Below are 18,091 nucleotides of genomic sequence, written 5' to 3' on the forward strand. Positions count from 1 at the left end.
ACGTGAAGAAGTCTTTCCTTCCTTTCTGTCCTAAATCTTTCCATGCTTCACTGAATTTCCGTGATATTCTAGCGTTAAGGCAAGAGATGGTCTGCTGCTCTAACAACTGGAATCTAGAGGAACGGTGCATTTGATCCTGGAGGCTGATTTAAGAGTCGCCGTGACCAGCGAAAACACAGGCAAATCTTGCAGCAGCAGGTGAATAACCTCCCCTTTAAAAACCTGCCTTAACTTGGTGGCTGTCACACCAGCTTGCAGCCGGGACTGCCATGTGCCTTGCCGAATGCAAGATGGTTCTTTTAAAATTAAGATTCAGAAGCAATATTAACGCAAGTGGTGAGAAGGTTACAGGTTTTATTCCAAACAGCAAGCAGTATATACATTACCAAACTTCAATCTGCCTCAGGGAGACTATCCCCCAGATAGTCTCAGTCCACAGCACTGCGGCCAAACAGTCTATGTGAAGCCTTCTGCTTGGCATACTCCAAAGCCAGATTTTTATAGACCTGTGTCCTTTTTAAAAAAAAAATTAAAAAAAATCCCAATGCAAAATTACAACAAAAATTACAAAAAAAACAAAGCAAAAAACCCACAGACCTACAGAGAAAATCATGCCATCATAATAATCTTTACGTACATATTGACTTCCTTCCTGTTTTGAGATCTCAAAATTTTTTATCTTTCTGAATTGTTGTGTCTATATACCTTTTCCACCGCTTCTGAATTTCTTTAACCCTGCAAAGCTTCATTCATTTCATACCGATATACTTACTCCAGAACAAGGTTTTTTCATATATTCTTTAACACAATCCCAGTCTTTTGTTAATTTTTGGTCCGATTGTCCCCTTAAGAATGCTGTGAATACTGCCAAATTTATATATTCACAAACTTTAATTTGCCGTTCTGTTATTGATGGGATTCCCCCCCCCTTTCCAGTTTCTTTGCTATGAGGATCCTGGCAGCTATTGTCACATAGAGAACTATTTTCGCATAGTTAGTCCTATTGGACTAACAGACTCAACCAGAGCTACTCTACATCCAACGACAAAAAAATCCAGGCTATCTATCAAAGGCTTTGCTGAACAGCGTCATCAACACATAAAAGGCCTTTTCAGAAGGGATATTGAAAGCAATAAAACACAGAAACCAGAGTCAGGAAGGGATAACAAAATAATAACAATACTATATTTATACCCCGCCCATCTGGCTGGGTTTCCCCAGCCACTCTGGGCGGCTTCCAACAAAATACTAAAATACAATAGTCTGTCAAACGTTAAAAGCTTCCCTAAACAGGGCTGCCTTCAGATGTCTTCTACAAGTCTGGTAGTCGTTTTTCTCTTTGACATCTGGTGGGAGGGCGTTCCACAGGGCGGGGGCCACTACCGAGAAGACCAGAGATGGAAACTGACTGCATCAGATCCTTATCTCCTCGAGATTACAGTAATTCTTCCCCAATATCCCATACACTGTGCAGCTCTACGTGTGAAGAACCCGTGAAGACGCGCGCAACTTAAAAAGAATTCGACAAAGGCACAAGGGCTGGGAGTTTTTAAAAATTATTTTATTTTTTTGTCTTTCAGAAAGTTACAGAGTTTTTGAGCTCACAAGAAAAAGCAAGGATTCCAAAACACCCAACAAAATGACAACGGTTTAATTGCCGTGGCCCCGCTCCGGAGGCATACGCGACGAGAGCCAGGGAACAGTTCTGAACTTCCAAACATGCTTTGAAAAAAGGGAGGCAAGTATCAGCCCCCCGACAAAAGTAGAAGACTTAAAAACAATTTCTCTCCAGAGGTTCTTAATCATCGGATTTTCCCCTCCCCTCGACCCCCCCCCCGCAGAAAAGTGAACACGTTAATGCAATGCACTTTAACCAAGAAACTTTCTCTAAGGTTTTTAAACATAAATAATTCCTGACGGACACTTACGGAAAAAGGTACTATTATCGCCGAAGCTGGAAAGCTGACGGGAGTCGCCGCAGCTTCCAAATCTCGCGTTTTCGCCTCTCCCGAAGCACGGTTTGCGAGAGGTGGCGAGATGGGCTCCGTCTTGCTGGGGGGGGGCTGCGCCCCCAAACCCCATTCACATGTGAGCTACTCTCCCCCCCAAAAAAAACAGGGTCTGTGTTTGCCGATTTCACTAGGTAGTCTATGCGATTATTTACAGTATTTTCTTTTTAAAGATAAAAACGACAAGAGAACGGAGATCAAAACGTTCTCTGTGGGTTTGCGGGATGAAGAGAGAGAGAGAAATAGTGAGAGAGAGATAGGTATTAGCATTGCAGAATTTCCTTCTGCGCCTGTGTGTTTTTTTCCAGGCCCCTTGCAAATAGGAGGTTGCCAGGAGCTACCGGAGGTTTCGCCGCCTCCCGAAAGGTTCCGAACGTTTCATCCAATCGCGCCACTCGGAGGTCACCCGCCCACCGGTCTCCGTGGCGACAGGCGCCGCCCGCTCTCAGTTGTCCTCGTCGCTGTCGTCCGGGCTGATGGCCGGGCTGGTGAGGCTGTAGGTGGGCGACGTGGGGCTGTAGCCGGGGGAGGTGGGCGAGTAGGTGGAGCCCTTCGGAGAGGTGGGCGAGTAGGTGGGCGAGGTGGGGCTGTACTTCGGGGAGGTGGGCGAGTAGGTGGGGCTGGTCGGGCTGTACTTGGGGGAGGTCGGGGTGTAGACGGGCGAGGTGGGCGAGTAGGTGGGGCTGGTCGGGCTGTACTTGGGGGTGGTGGGGCTGTAGGTGGGCGACGTCGGGCTGTATTTGGGTGACGTCGGGCTGTACTTGGGCGACGTCGGGCTGTACTTGGGCGACGTTGGGGTGTACTCTGGGGAGCTGGGGCTGTAGGAGGGGCTGGTCGGGGTGTACTTGGGGCTGGTGGGGCTGTAGCTGGGCGAGCTGGGGCTGTAGCTGGGCGACGAGGGGGTGTATGTGGGCGACTGCGGGGTGTAGCGGGGGCTGGAGGGGGAGTAGCTGGGTGAGGTGGGGCTGTAGGAGGGGCTGGTCGGGGAGTAGCTGGGCGAGGTGGGGCTGTAGTTTGGAGACGTCGGGGTGTAGTTCGGCGACGTCGGGCTGTAGCTGGGCGAGGTGGGGCTGTAGCTGGGCGAAGTCGGGGTGTAGTTCGGAGACGTGGGGCTGTAGTTGGGGCTGGTCGGAGAGTAACTGGGCGATGTGGGGCTGTAGCTGGGCGATGTGGGGCTGTAGCTGGGGCTGGTCGGAGAGTAACTGGGGGACGTGGGGCTGTAGCTGGGGCTGGTCGGAGAATAGCTAGGGGACGTGGGGCTGTAGCTGGGGCTGGTCGGGGAGTAACTGGGCGACGTAGGGCTGTAGCTGGGGCTGGTTGGAGAATAGCTAGGCGACGTAGGGCTGTAGCTGGGGCTGGTCGGGGAGTAACTGGGCGATGTGGGGCTGTAGCTGGGGCTGGTCGGAGAGTAACTGGGGGACGTGGGGCTGTAGCTGGGCGATGTGGGGCTGTAATTGGGGCTGGTGGGGGAGTACGACGGAGAGGTTGGGCTGTAGGAAGGCGACGTGGGGCTGTAGCTGGGGCTCTGTGGTGTGTACGCTCCTGGGGAACGAGGCTCGTAGGCAGGAGAGGTCGGGGAGTAGCTGGGAGACATAGCGCCACCTAGAGGAAGGGAAGAGGAACAGCCGTCAGTCCAGGATCCCGGTCTGTTTGTTTTCCTGACAGCGCACTGGAAGAATGAATTCTCTCACTCACCTGGCGATGGGATGTACGGGCTGGAGGGTCCTGGAGACCCCGGGGACCCTGGGGTGGGCGACCAGGCTGGAGAATAGCCGGGGCTGAAGCCGCTGGCGTCGGAGGCGGCGCTGGGTGAAAAGCCGGCTGCCCCCGGAGTCATTCCGCTACCTGCACAACCAATGAAGGAAAAAGGGAGTAAGAAACAGGTCCCATGTCGGAGAAAAGAGTTGCACCAAAAAGTTCAGGTCTGGAGCAACTTGTACTACTGCGAAAGTCATGAGTACCGTACTTTTCCCTCTATAAGACGCACCAGACCACAAGACGCACCTCGTTTTTGGAGGAGGAAAACAAGAAAAAAAATATTCTGAATCTCAGAAGCCAGAACAGCAAGAGGGATCGCTGCACAGTGAAAGCAGCAATCCCTCTTGCTGTTCTGGCTTCTGGGATAGCTGTGCATTCGCTCCATAAGATGCACACACATTTCCCCTTAGTTTTTAGGAGGGAAAAAGTGAGTCTTCTTAGAGCGAAAAATACGGTAATTGCTGGCTGCAGTGGCAATTATTGCAACCCCGCTTTGGAAACCGAAGTGGCAAGCGCAGCCTATGAACAGAAATAATAAATAAGGAACCATGTGGTTTTTTCCCCTCCTGGGTTTTGATGCCATTAGCAGTTGGAGTTTGTCTTCAAAGGCCAAACTGCAGTGTGTGTGTGTGTGTGTGTGACGGTGGATCGGGACTATTGATCATTTGCTGTACATAACACCCCCAACAGCCTGTACACACATGACGTTTCCTGCAGGTTATTTCCCTGCCTTTTGCAGTCAGGGGTGCAAGGCCACACAATGCACGTACGCAGCTGAGGAACCAAATCTCCAGTTTAGGAGCCCAGCCAATGTTTGCAAAGCAATGAAAGGTCAAACATACAGAGTTCATCTATGTGCTTTTTTTTTCATTTGGCAGGAGAAAGAACATTGCAAGAAACCCACAAAACCTCTTGGGAGACTATGCAGGTCTCCTTACTTCCCCTAATTTGAGATTTCCCACGGCGGGGAATCCTGGGAAGGAGAGATCCCAAGGCAGGGAAGATTTAGAATCATGGGTTGGGAGCACTGGACGAGGACCAGAGACACCCAGGTTCAAGTTCCCAATTCAAGCCATGAAAGCTTACTGGCCAACAGCCCGGCCTACACAACAGGGACGTTGGGAGATTAAAACTGGTGCGCGTCAAAAAACACAGGCATGTTGTTGAGCAACTTGGAACGTAAAGCAATATTCCAACCATCTGGGTCAAGCTCAAACCTGCAGCTAATAATTCCAAGAGGGGGCATTTGTGTAGGCGGAAAACCCCCCTCCCCGATACGTACCAACGCTAGGAGACCATGCCCCATAGGCTGGTGTTGCGCCTTGGTTCCAGGGGGTCATGGCGGGCGACATTCCCCCCATAGGGCTGGGAGCAGACCCAAAGAACATGCCGGTAGCTGTAAGGAACGGAATGGAGTTAGAGGAGAGGAAATTGGTGTCACCAGAGACCCTCTTGCTTCCACTTACCAAAATATGCTGCCCTAAACTCTCGCTTTTACCCTTTGTTTTATAATCTGCAGAATCCTGCCCTCTCAAACACACATTTCTAAAAGACTCCCCGCTTTCCTCGACATTCAGCCTCACGAGCCTGAGCCCACCTCCCTCTCCCCAAAGGAAATGGCTGTGAAGCAAAGCGCCGCACGCTTTTAGCTGCCGAGAGGCGGGCGTCTGTTTCAGAGAAGCGAAAAATTCCTCCAAGGGAGGAAACGGTCGCTTGGAGTCACCCGCCCGTGTCTGCCTGGCTCCTCTCTACTTAAGTCCTCTGCGGTGCTTGCTTGCTTGCGCATGCCCTGTTGTGCCAGCTCCCAGAATCCCCTGCTCCGCCCACGCGAAACCTGCCTCTTCCCTCTCAAGAGGACCCCAGATTCCCAGGCCTGCCGCTGCCTCCTTGCTCCCGGACCGGCAAGCGCGGCAGGTTGACTTACGTCCGCCCACGCCCAGTCCCGGGATGTTGGTCGGGATCTCCATGCCGTATTTGCACTTCTCGGCGTCCAAGAGGAGGTCGAAGCAGCCGGTGCCCGCCGGGGCCAGCTGGCCCAGCATGATGTTCTCCGAGACGCCCTTCATGGGGTCGCTTTCGCCATGGGCAGCCGCTTCCATCAGCACGTCGACCTGCAGGGGGCAGCGGAGGGCAGGGCGAGTCAAAGGGTGGCCCGCTAGCCACCCCAAGTGGCGGGAGGGGGAAATTCTGTTAGAATTCCTGCTCCGTGATTGCAGTCACGGGATTGTTGTCTATCGCATGACGGTGTATGTTTTGACTCCACAAAGTGGGAAGTGGCGGAGACAGGATGTTTGTGTTACAGTGGTACCTCTGGTTACATACGCTTCAGGTTACAGACTCCGCTAACCCAGAAATAGTGCTTCAGGTTAAAAATTTTGCTTTAGGATGAGAACAGAAATCATGCTCCGGCGGCGCAACGGCAGCAGGAGGCCCCATTAGCTAAAGTGGTGCTTCAGGTTAAGAACAGTTTCAGGTTAAGAACGGACCTCCGGAATGAATTAAGTACTTAACCCGAGGTACCACTGTACTGTGTTCCGTGAAGTAGGACTATTGTCCTTTGTTCTTTCTCTTTGCTGTCTGATGCTAGAGAGAGAGGGAGCCATGTTGCAGTGCTCCGTGTGTGTTTATATGTAAATAAAGTCGATTAGCCAAAATGCTGAGTTGCTGAGGTCTGTTACGCGAACTGCGCAGACTCTGCGGATCCCTAAGTGTGCCGGTGTCGGTTGGCATCGGTCGCTGTGATGTTCAGGCCGAAGAAAGCTTTTGAAGCTCCCGAACAATCGACCAGGAGGGAAAGAAAATGCCGATCGGGCATGTGTCTCTGCCAGGGTCCTACTCGAGTGTAGGCTGAGCTCCTGACAAATTCCTGGCCCTTTCCCTCCCCCAGAAAACTCACCGTCTCTTCGAAGGAGCACTTCATGAGGGGCCCCGTGTCCTGGCGGTTGACGCCGTGCCGGGTGATGGCCATCAAGTGGCCGCGGCAGGTCATGGTGTCGCAGAGCAGCGCCAAGTGGCGGTAGTTGACGTAGGAGCCGTCGAAGGAGATGACGTGGTACAGCTCCCTCTCCAGGGCTTTCCTGACGGCCTCAATGCCCAGCACCTGCAAGGGCGAGGAGAGGCAGGCTGCCACAGTTGCAAAGTGGCGGCCCCCAAAAACTGCGCTACTAGATTCCCCCCCTTAAATCTTCACCTAGGAGGGACCTCCTTCTCCCTTTCTCTCTCTCACACAAACACGAGATCACCTTGCCCCATTATGAGCCCACTCGGCCACTTCAATCGGTGGAATTGGCACTGTGCAGGTGGCACCCAATACCCGTTCCACATGCGGAAAAGAGCCATCTTTTAGTGCGCCTCGAAACTTCCTGCCTGTTGACTGCCTTTCACTGCACTGTCTTCCAAAGGCATTCCAGTTTAGACAAGCCTAGCCAGAAAGCTGATGCGAGCGCAAATCTGCTTTCGGTCCACTGTTATTTTAAATACCTTAAATTACTGTTAATTTTGCTTGGCAATAATGTCACCCTTGCATCTTTTCTGTAAACCGCTTTTGAAGTTGTTATTGTTGCTTTTGCAGTCAAGTGGTTGTTATAAGAATTTTAATATAGAATATTCTCAATAAATAGTCTCAAATATATAATAAATATTCATTAATGCACACATATACGAACCACGTGTCTGAAATAGTATGGGAGAATAATCCTGAAACCATTTTGATTTCTCCCAACGACCTCAGATATTCCTCTGCAGTAAGGGAGGCAAATGGGGAAAGTCTTCCCATTGTCTTTTTGGCTCACAAACCCTGTCTTAAGGGCACATTTGTCTATGAATAGGGTGAGCCTGTGACCTGGACTCAGGAACGAAAGTATTAACCATCACAAAAGAACGACCAGACTGCCTAGGTAATGCAATCAGTGACCTTTATCAGGTCTCCTGGCAGACAAGATTTCTGCTGTAGACTGCCTCCTTCTGTGATGTATGCATGATGCTGTATGCATGATGTCTTGGGCTACAGGGTGGGCATTTTCAAGAGTCTATATAAGGGCTTGCGCCCCAATGTTCAAGGTTCCTCCTCCCTCCTGCGTGTGGTGAGTGGGGACCCTGTTGCAACAGATCAATAAAGATCAGGCTTACTAGCTGCTTTGCTTCTCAATATACTCTGGTTGGCCTCTGTTGTTTTCTCCGACCGATAGGGAACCCACTTAAGGACTCTTGGACACACCATAAGGGAAAGGGGGCAGTTTTTCTTATAACAAGAGTAAATAACTGCACCCAGTTCTATCAGGCTTACTGGCCGCTTTGCTTCTCAAATATACTTTGGTTGGTCTCTGTTATTTCCTCCTACCGATAGGGAATGCTCAAGGACTCTATAAGGTAAAGGTACCCCTGCCCGTACGGGCCAGTCTTGACAGACTCTGGGGTTGTGCGCCCATCTCACTCAAGAGGCCAGGGGCCAGCGCTGTTCGAAGACACTTCCGGGTCACGTGGCCAGCGTGACATCGCTGCTCTGGCGAGCCAGAGCCGCACACGGAAACGCCGTTTACCTTCCCGCTTGTAAGCGGTCCCTATTTATCTACTTGCACCCGGGGGTGCTTTCGAACTGCTAGGTTGGCAGGCGCTGGGACCGAGCAACGGGAGCGCACCCCGCTGCGGGGATTTGAACCGCCGACCTTTCGATCGGCAAGCCCTAGGCGCTGAGGCTTTTACCCACAGCGCCACCCGCGTCCCAAGGACTCTATACAGGCTCTGAAATACCCCATAAGCGAAAAGGAGGAGATTTTTTTCTTGTAACACGCTGTATGCATCATATAAAATTAATAAACGAATGAACATGCCCTATCACAGAGGAAGGGGCTGCTCCCCCCAACCCACCCCTGGAAACCCCAGAACGCGCCCCCTTCCTGGCCGTAGATGCACCCTGGGTACCCACCGTGAAGATCTCCACAATGTCGTTGGAGGTCGTGCGCACGGGGTCCACGTCCTTCTCGCTCAGCACCCGCATGAGGCTGACGCCGTCCGTCTCCAGAATCCACTCCTGCAAGGCCTTGAACTCCCCGTCCTCCGTGATTATGATCTTCTTCTTGTTGTCCGTTTGGGGCAGATGCATGTAGACCTAGGGGGGGGGGAGATAGAGGGCAAAAAGGGGGGTCAGGGTGCGCTCGGAGTGAGCCCCTCATCATGCCTAGGTGGGGAGGCGATTGTGGGAGCCAGCTAGGATCTCCCGAGTGCGAATCCCGCCGCCCAGGCTCACCTTACTGATCTGCTCGATGCCCTGAAGCGTCATGTCCGTCAGCATGTTGGACTCAATGCAGCGGAGGAAGACGTCGTCGTCCATCTTGTCCACAACTTCCTCCTCCTATAAGCCGAGCAAGAGGGAGGAGAGGAGGCAGAAAGTGTCAGCCCCGTTCTGTTCTCTGGGCCCAAACCCTGCCCCGGAAAGGCTGCCGGGAGCCTGAGGAGCCACTTTGCACTGGAATGAGTGCTTTTGAGTTTTGCAGGAGCTGTCTCCGGGTGTGTTTTTCGCCCCAAAAGCAGTGTATCAAAAAAAGTCACAGAGCAATAGCGATAGGTAACTGCCCTTCCTTCTTCCCCTTGCCAGATCCAGGTCTCGCAGGCCATGGCAAGGCAGAGGCACTGCCATTTGCAGCTGGAGTGGCTTGGGTGCGACTCTGGAGAAGGGCAATCTCCTCGACCAGCCCGTGGGATAAACGTAGGACCCACTGGGCATGTGGAATGCCACTAGCCTCTACAGATACTCTCATGTATTTCTGGTTGTGTAAATGGGCCTTCTGTGGTTTTCCCATTTTCCTCGATAATAATAATAATTTATTATTTGTACCCCACCCATCTGGCCTCCTTCCTTCCTTCCTGCCATTATAGTCTTCATTCTTTGATTTTGGGTGGCTCTCTAGTCAGCAATTTTTTTCAGCAGGGGGCCGGTCACTGTCCATCAGACCTTGTGGGGGGGCTGGACTATGTTTTTTTTTGGGGTGGTGGTGCTGGTGGTGGAATGAATGAACAAATTTCTATGCCCCACAAATCACCCAGAGATGCATTTTAAATAAAAGCACACATTCTACTCATGTAAAAACACCAGGCAGGCTCCACAGATAACCCAGAAATGCCTTTTAAATAAAAGCACACATTCTACTCATGTAAAAACACGCAGATTCCTGGACCATCCATGGGCCGGGTTTAGAAGGCGATTGGGCTGGATCCGGCCCCTGGGCCTTAGTTTGCCTACTCATGCTCTAGTAGTATTAACTAGATAAAGGGACGTGGGTAGCACTGTGGTCTAAACCACTGAGCCTCTGGGGTTTGCTGATCGGAAGGTCGGTAGTTCGAATCTGCTCTACGGGGGGGTAAGCTTCCATTGCTCTGTCCCAGCTCCTGCCAACATAGCACCCTGCAGTCGAATTCGACTGGACGTAACCATCCAGGAGTCTTTTACTTCTTACCTATTAACTAGATGTATGCCTTAATACTTTAAAAATTGTATTTTAGAGGAATGAAGATACGTACAGGCAGCTGTCAAGAGAGAAGAGGAAGGGGCAGTACGAGAGGCAGGTCAGAGTTGTTTTTCTCATGGTGTGAGACTGATGAAGGGGACTCTCTCCCAGGTGGGAGGATTCAGATAAGATTAAGATAAAATGCTGACTGAGGGCTACAAAGATATATTTATAATTTTGTGTTTTATGAGGATCATAGAATCCTAGAGTTGGAAGAGACCACAAGGGCCATCGAGTCCAACCCCCTGCCAAGCAGGAAACACCATCAGAGCACTCCTGACATATTGTTGTCAAGCCTCTGCTTAAAGACCTCCAAAGAAGGAGACTCCACCACACTCCTTGGCAGCAAATTCCACTGTCCAACAGCTCTTACTGTCAAGAAGTTCTTCCTAATGTTTAGGTGGAATCTTCTTTCCTGCAGTTTGGATCCATTGCTCCGTGTCCGCTTCTCTGGAGCAGCAGAAAACAACCTTTCTCCCTCCTCTATGTGACATCCTTTTATATATTTGAACATGGCTATCATATCACCCCTTAACCTCCTCTTCTCCAGGCTAAACATGCCCAGCTCCCTTAGCCGTTCCTCATAAGGCATCGTTTCCAGGCCTTTGACCATTTTGGTTGCCCTCCTCTGGACACGTTCCAGTTTGTCAGTGTCCTTCTTGAGCTGTGGCGCCCAGAACTGGACACAGTACTCCAGGTGAGGTCTGACCAGAGCAGAATACAGAAAGATCATGATGGTGATCTTTAATGCATCTGACTTTTTCTCTTCTGTTTGATATCTTATTTTCATTATTCTATTTAGCTTAGTTTGAGTTTTATGGAAGTATCAGGTCGAAAACCTTTAATAAAGTAGATTTAAAAGGCTTCATTCAAAGACACCTTCTCCCAGGACCACCCCCCCCTCACCTCTTGCATCTTGTTTTCGTCGCTGTTCATGATCCGGATCCGCAGCACCAGCTTCTCTGCGTTGTCATCGTTGAAAATGCAGTTGAGGTCGTCCCCAAAGCCTGCAGAGGAAGGAGGGAAGGAAGGAAGGTTGAGCTCCTGGGCTGAAGAGCAAACCGCAACACCTTCTCTAGAATGGGGCTTTTGGGGGGGGGCGGGACCTAATCCCAACTCTGCCCCTCCTTCTCACCAGCATTGATTTTCTCGGCGATCTGTTCCATGGTGAGCTTGCGGTCGGTCATGTGCTTGCGGTCCAGCTCCACGCGCAGCAGCCAGGGGGAGATGCGGGTGACGTCAAAGTCGGGCATCTCGTAGTAGACGTTCACCCACTCCTGGTCCTCGGCCACCACCGTGTTCTGCGGGTTGGGGTCGTAGTAGATGGCGGTGTTGGCAGTCACCTTGCGGAGGGTCGTGTGCTCCAGGCGGCAAAGGATGTCCTGGGAAGACGACGGACCCCCGGGAAAGTAGGGGGTAGGCGAGAGAATGGGGTGAAGAAGCCTGGCCACAAGAGTACCTAGTCTTACCCTCCTGCCAACCACAAAGCTGCACCTTTCCACTCAATTCATTTTTGGGGGGGGGGGGGGAGCAAGTTCTGTGCGTAACAAGCTAAACTTGGGCCATCTCCTGCAATTCATCAGTCAACCTGCGGGGATCCGAGAGTGAGGGATCAGGCACACACGGAAACCTCGCTGTCCACGAAACAGCAAATGGATAAAGGGGACCCCACAGAGCTTAGCGATGCTTCGAAATCCTTTGCGTTTAAGATGGGTATCCACAGAAATAAACTTGCATCAGTAATAAAAACACATTCTATTTTATTGGGTCATTTTGGAATGATTCCCCCAACTCTTGCTTCTTTCTCTGCTTATGATACAATGTATTTCCACCTGTAACGTGGATTTAACCCTGTAGGAGTACGTTTTTATTGGTGTAAAGGTAAAGGGTAAAGGGACCCCTGACCATTAGGTCCAGTCGTGGCCAACTCTGGGGTTGCAGGGCTCATCTCGCTTTATTGGCCGAGGGAGCCGGCGTACAGCTTCCGGGTCATGTGGCCAGCATGACTGAGCCGCTTCTGGCGAACCAGAGCAGCGCACGGAAACGTCGTTTACCTTCCCGCTGGTACCTATTTATCTACTTGCACTTTGACGTGCTTTCAAACTGCTAGGTTGGGAGGAGCAGGGACCGAGCAACGGGAGCTCACCCCGTCGCGGGGATTTGAACCGCCGACCTTCTGATCGGCAAGTCCTAGGCTCTGTGGTTTAACCCACAGCGCCACCTGCATCCCCCTTTTATTGATGTAGACAATTAAAAAAAATTTTTTTTGATGACACGGCGGGCCAAAAAAGTTCCAGTAACTACTAAAGGAAGAGGAAGGTTTGCAGCTTCTGCTGGAAAGGGACCCAGAAGCCGAAGGAAGAGACCATGACTGTGAGTGTGGACTCGTTTGAGAAAAGGACCTTTGGAGAGGCTACAAGAGATGTGAAAAATTTTCAGCCAACAGGGAGAGTCTCCTTTTGCTCCACCCCACTCCTTTCCTGCCTTTTCTCCTCCTCCTGATCCTTACCTTGGCCCTCTCGGCGTCTCGGGCGGACTGCCCCAGCAGGAAGACGGTCAGCGAGGGGGTCTTGGGCTTCTTGGAGATGTTGATCAGCTCCTTGAGTCGGGGCACGCCCAGGGTCACGTTCTTGGCCGAGACACCGGCGTAGTGGAAGGTGTTCAGGGTCATCTGAGTGGCCGGCTCGCCCAGGGACTGGGCAGCCAGCGCCCCCACCATCTCGCCAGGGTGAGCCTGCGGGAGGATGGGCAAAGAAGGTATGAGCAGCCGCTGACCCATGGCTTTATACAGTAAGCCAGTCTGGATGTCAGGACCTGGGCACACCAGGGTTCCAATCCAGCCCAGCCAAGAAGCCAATTGGGTGGACTTGGGCTAGTCACTCACTCACTCTCAGCTTAACCTACCTTCTAGGGTTGTTGTGCGGTTAAAATGGAGAGAACCTAACAGTGATATTCTTATGGTGCAGCCACATGGAGACCCTTTTTGCTCATTTTTCATTAACCACAGTTTAGTGTTACGTCTAAACCATGCTTAGCCTAAACTATGTTCAAACAAGCTGCAAAGCAGGGTGGATAAAAATCAATGATTTTTAAAACTATATATATTAAAAAATGGATTTTTAAAAATTTAAATTAAATATTTCTGGAGGGAAATTTTTTCTAAAGACACGTTTTCTATTTAACTTACATTATAGTCCAAAGGTTATTCATCAGGAAATAAGGATTTGTTTTAAGTTTTTCATGTGTGCTAAAAACTCAGTCTTAAGTTTTGTTTTTTTTAATGTTTAACCACATCAGTTAGCAAACATGGATACATATGCCATAATGCTACTGTTTTAGTTAAATAAATTATTTAAATTGTTATTAAGGGAATGATTATTTTTCTCCTTCCAATAAAGTACAGCAGAAAAGTTGTCCGAATATAAACAGTTAACTTATTAAACCTCACAATAATTTCACTGTCTATGTATTTCTAATAGCATAAGCAAATCAGTAATTTTTGCTACAACTGCAAAAACTACTCTGAAAATTTATCATTCCAAAAACGAAACCTTCGTCTGGTTGCAAATATTAAGATTATACCAGCAACAATGAGTCTTGCTGTAAAAAAAATGATTTAAATCAAGTCTTGCTGACGAGTGATTTAAATCAAATCCACCCGGTTGCAAAGCCTTGAATTTCAAACATAGCTTGGCTATAAATCTGAAAACGATCTTGTTCAACTGGTTTGGGTTATGTCCCTCAAGAGTCCCTTAAAAACATTTTAATTTTTCCCCTGGAGAGAGCAAAACATCCAGGACGGTACCCAGCCAGGTACTCACAATGGCCTGGTTGAATTTGGACTCGATCTCGCCCAGCAGCCAGTCGAAGGCTTCCCCGCTGAGGCGGAACTCCTCAATCATGCGCCGGCTGCACAGCGTGGAGCGCAGGTGGATGTTGAAGAGGAGCGTGGCGTTCTCCTGCGCCTGCTTGCTGAGGGGGTCATCCCCGTTCACAATCACCAGTTTCTTGCTGAGCTCCTTGACGCCTGTCGCAGGGAGCAGAGAAGGGCAGGAGGGGGTGAGCTGAGAGATTGCGGCTCGCTTGTTCTCGGCAAGTTAATATATCCCAGCCTTGTTCCAGCCGCGTTCTACATCTTTCCCCCCCTCCCGGGAGACCCGGCTGAATTATTCACGTCGGGAAAGCGTCACTGGATTCGGCAGCGCGGCCAGAAAGGAGCCTGGCCGCAGATTTCCCCTGGCAGGCTGGTGTGTGTGTGTGTGTGTGTGTGTGTGTGTGTGTGTGTGTGATCCTCCCCTCCCCTACTCTTGCCACTGGTTTCTGCCCCTCCCTGCCAAACTCACCATCCACCACCTTGATAGGATGCAGGTCGGACGGCAGGCGTGTGTTGATGTGGAAGATCTTCTGCGCGTTCCAAATCATGCGCAGCAAGTTGCATGGGAGAACCACCTGTGTGGGAATGGAGAGTTAGGAACTGGGCACTGCCAGGTGCGGGCGTCGACCAACGCTGCCCCCTCCATCACCAGCAAGACTCCTCCTTTTAACCTCTCATTGCTTTCCCAGCAGGGCGTATCCTATGCCACCAAGCTTATGATGGCATTTCATAAATTAAACAAACAGATAACAATGAAAATATTGTACAGTTGTAGCTCCCAAACGACTTGGGAGACGAATGTTCTGGCTCCCGAACGATCAAAAACCATAAGTGCTCCGGTTTTTGAATGTTCTTTTGGAAGCTGAACGTCCAATGGGGCTTCCAAGGTTTCTGATTGGCTGCAGGAAGCTCCTGCAGCCAATCAGAAGCCACGCTTAGGTTTCCAAACATTTTGGAAGTCGAATGGACCTCCGGAACAGATTCTGTTTGACTTCCGAGGTACGACTGTACTGCCAATACGTAAGTTGATCGCCAATTTTATTTTTCTCTACGGTTTTTGTTGTATGGTTTTCTATGTGCGATTGCTGTACGCCATATCCCGGATTTTTAAAAAAATAAATTGCAGTATATTGCTTTTTTAAGAAACTGAGTAATAAATAAATATTCCAGGGCAAGGTGGAGAACAAAATGGGTTGATTAATTTTGCTATGGATCTATGAAAAGAGGGTGGTTTGGGGGGAAGGAGAGAGGCATGAGTTAGGAAACCCTAATTAGGTCCAGTAACCCCTGCATCTTTGCATATTACAATTTATTACATGTCTTCACCCTAAGGTCCTGGGGTAGGTCACAGCCATTAAATCACAGCATTTGTATTGAAACACAATTATTAAAAACAGCATGAAACAACTTAAAATTAGTGCTCCAACATTTTTCTTGCTTTCAAAATCAAGATTTGCCCATGCCACACCTAGTGTTTTTTTAGTGGTAAGAAATATACTGGAAAACGCAACTAGGGTGTGAAAAGCTATCTATGCAAATAAATGAAATTATCTTGATGCTATGCTCCATAACACTGAAATGTTCAAATGCTGCTTTGATTGCCCTTGAATCTTCCTGCCACGCCAAGGTGGAAGACCACACCCTTTGAGAACCAGGGAACTAGAGTATCCAGGAAGCGGAGAGGGAATGTCCACACATGCAGGGTTGGGGTTTTTTTGGGTGGGGGCATCAAAAAAACACCCTGCTGAACCAGACCAGAAACACCATCTGAACTAAGAGTCTCCAAGCGTCTCTTCCTGCCCAGCCGGCTGCCCGGAGGTGAAGACAAGGCCGGACTGGCCTCACCTTGCTGTCTCCCGTAGGGAAGATCACCCTCAGCACCTCCCGGTCGGCCTTCATCTTCTCGAACTCCCTCTCCAGCTCATTCTGGATGTGGGCGTTGCTGAGAATGTCCTTCACCATCTCCTCCTGCAGGGTGCGCCGCAGAGCCCGCTCGTTGGTGTAGTCGAATTTGAACCTGGGGAGGGCGGAGATGAAGGAGATGAGACCTTCAAGAGGACCGCTGCGATGCTCTGGATATTTCCAGGACACCCAAAGCCTGGACCAAGCAACAAAGCGAAGCCACGGTCTACTACTGGGAACAGGGGCTCTTGCTGCAATAGAGGGGCGCTGTGTTTGTTTTGCCAGCTGAAAATACCGTATTTTTCGCTCTATAAGACGCACCAGACCACAAGACGCACCTAGTTTTTGGAGGAGGAAAACAAGAAAAAAAATATTCTGAATCTCAGAAGCCAGAACAGCAAGAGGGATCGCTGCGCAGTGAAAGCAGCAATCCCTCTTGCTGTTCTGGCTTCTGGGATAGCTGCGCAGCCTGCATTCGCTCCATAAGACGCACACACATTTCCCCTTACTTTTTAGGAGGGAAAAAGTGAGTCTTATAGAGCAAAAAATACGGTAATTCCTTGCATGTGTCTGACTGTTGCAGCCCATCTGAGATCGCAGTAAGAAAAGACAGAATTCGGAGAGGCATCCTATAGCTGCCTCCCCCAACCTGGTGCCCTCCCTTCCCATCAGTTCCTCTCCTTGACTCTACTGACATAGAAGCTGTTTGCACTGAGCTCCCTCGTTGCCCAGCACAGATCAGGATTCCCCAGCCCCATAAGCAGGGGGGAGAGAGCGCAAATCCAGTGCAACGTGGGAGCAACGGAATAAAGGTCTTGTGTGGGTGGGTGGGGACTCATCCATGCACGCAGAAGGAAACCCCCGAGCCAAGACTTACTTCTTCTCAAAGGCCTTGTTGGAAGGCTTGAGCGTGGCCAAGTTCTGGAACTCCACACTCTCCCCCGCCAGCCCGTCCTCGCCGTAGCGAAGCTGCACCACCTGGTTGATGGAATTGCGGACCGTGGCGTCGTACTTCACCATCACAGACTCCATGGACTTGATCAGCCGCCGCTGGATGTAACCTGGCCGTGGGGCAGAGGAGGTGGTTAGCGAGAACCCCGGTGCGCCCCACAGATCCTCCATATCTATCTATCTATCTATCTATCTATCTATCTATCTATCTATCATTTTTATTAAATTTTCTGTTTTACAATTCAAAACACTCATTTAAACATCCTTAGAATATCAACGACTTCCCTTCCCTTGGTTCATTTTGCATATCATAAAATCCCTGCATATTTTACAAAAACTATACCATTCAGTGTTCTATTATTGCATCCTTGAAAACTTGTTTACACTGTTGAATTTATCTTAATGCTGCCCACGTTTTCAAGTGTACACAATTTCCCATGTATTCAATAAATGTTTTCCAATCTCCTCTAAACGTATGTTCTTCTTGTTCTCTTATTCTATATGTTAAGTCTGCAAGCTGTGCATATTCTGTCAGCTTAAGTTGCCATTCTTCTTTGCTTGGGACCTCACTCGCTTTCCATTTTGGGGCTAACGAAACACAGGCCGCAGTAGTGGCGTACATAAATAACCTTTTTTGACACCTGGGAATTGCAGTCTGAATTATCCCCAACAAAAAGGACTCAGGGTTTCTTTTGGAAATGTACTTTTAAACATTTTTTTTCAATTCATTATGGATTCTTTCCCAAAACACTTTTACAAGTCCACCACATTCAAGTCCACACAAGTGCTGCTTCTGTCAGCAGCTCAGACTTCTGGGTGAAGAGGAGAGCTGTTCTTGCCAGTGCTCTCATGGACCACACCTGGGCTACAATATCTGTCCCAGAGCCAGAGAGTCCCATCTCTGGAAAACGAATGCCTGGACATCTCCCGGTTTAGGCCAGTTACTAAGCAAAAGTGTTTTAAGTTTCCCAGATTGCTCTCTGTGTGGCGACCTCTCGTCTTTATGTCCCTAACTGGAACCTGTGCTGCATCTTCATGGGGCAGTGGATTCGTTGGCAATGTATAAGGGTTCTTGGGTCCCGCTTCTCGAGTTC

General features: G+C 49.9%; 1 protein-coding gene across 1 annotated transcript in view; it reads right to left on the bottom strand.

Annotated features, from left to right (window-relative positions):
- Positions 1 to 1,540: 1,540 nt before the first annotated feature.
- The window catches only part of POLR2A (RNA polymerase II subunit A), a 35,648-nt gene continuing 19,097 nt past the window's right edge, over positions 1,541 to 18,091 (bottom strand). Inside the window, exons 16-29 of the mRNA XM_053362061.1 lie at positions 16,924 to 17,107; positions 15,990 to 16,161; positions 14,614 to 14,719; positions 14,092 to 14,297; positions 12,780 to 13,004; positions 11,406 to 11,652; positions 11,177 to 11,277; positions 9,013 to 9,117; positions 8,692 to 8,874; positions 6,664 to 6,867; positions 5,692 to 5,878; positions 5,050 to 5,163; positions 3,705 to 3,854; positions 1,541 to 3,611 (exon numbers count right to left, since the gene is read on the bottom strand). Coding sequence (XP_053218036.1) covers positions 2,455 to 3,611; positions 3,705 to 3,854; positions 5,050 to 5,163; positions 5,692 to 5,878; positions 6,664 to 6,867; positions 8,692 to 8,874; positions 9,013 to 9,117; positions 11,177 to 11,277; positions 11,406 to 11,652; positions 12,780 to 13,004; positions 14,092 to 14,297; positions 14,614 to 14,719; positions 15,990 to 16,161; positions 16,924 to 17,107 — 3,341 coding nt within the window. The 3' untranslated portion in view covers positions 1,541 to 2,454. The remainder of the gene's footprint in view (positions 3,612 to 3,704; positions 3,855 to 5,049; positions 5,164 to 5,691; positions 5,879 to 6,663; positions 6,868 to 8,691; positions 8,875 to 9,012; positions 9,118 to 11,176; positions 11,278 to 11,405; positions 11,653 to 12,779; positions 13,005 to 14,091; positions 14,298 to 14,613; positions 14,720 to 15,989; positions 16,162 to 16,923; positions 17,108 to 18,091) is intronic.

Source organism: Podarcis raffonei, chromosome 13 (assembly GCF_027172205.1).
Source record: "Podarcis raffonei isolate rPodRaf1 chromosome 13, rPodRaf1.pri, whole genome shotgun sequence".
NCBI lineage: Eukaryota > Metazoa > Chordata > Lepidosauria > Squamata > Lacertidae > Podarcis > Podarcis raffonei.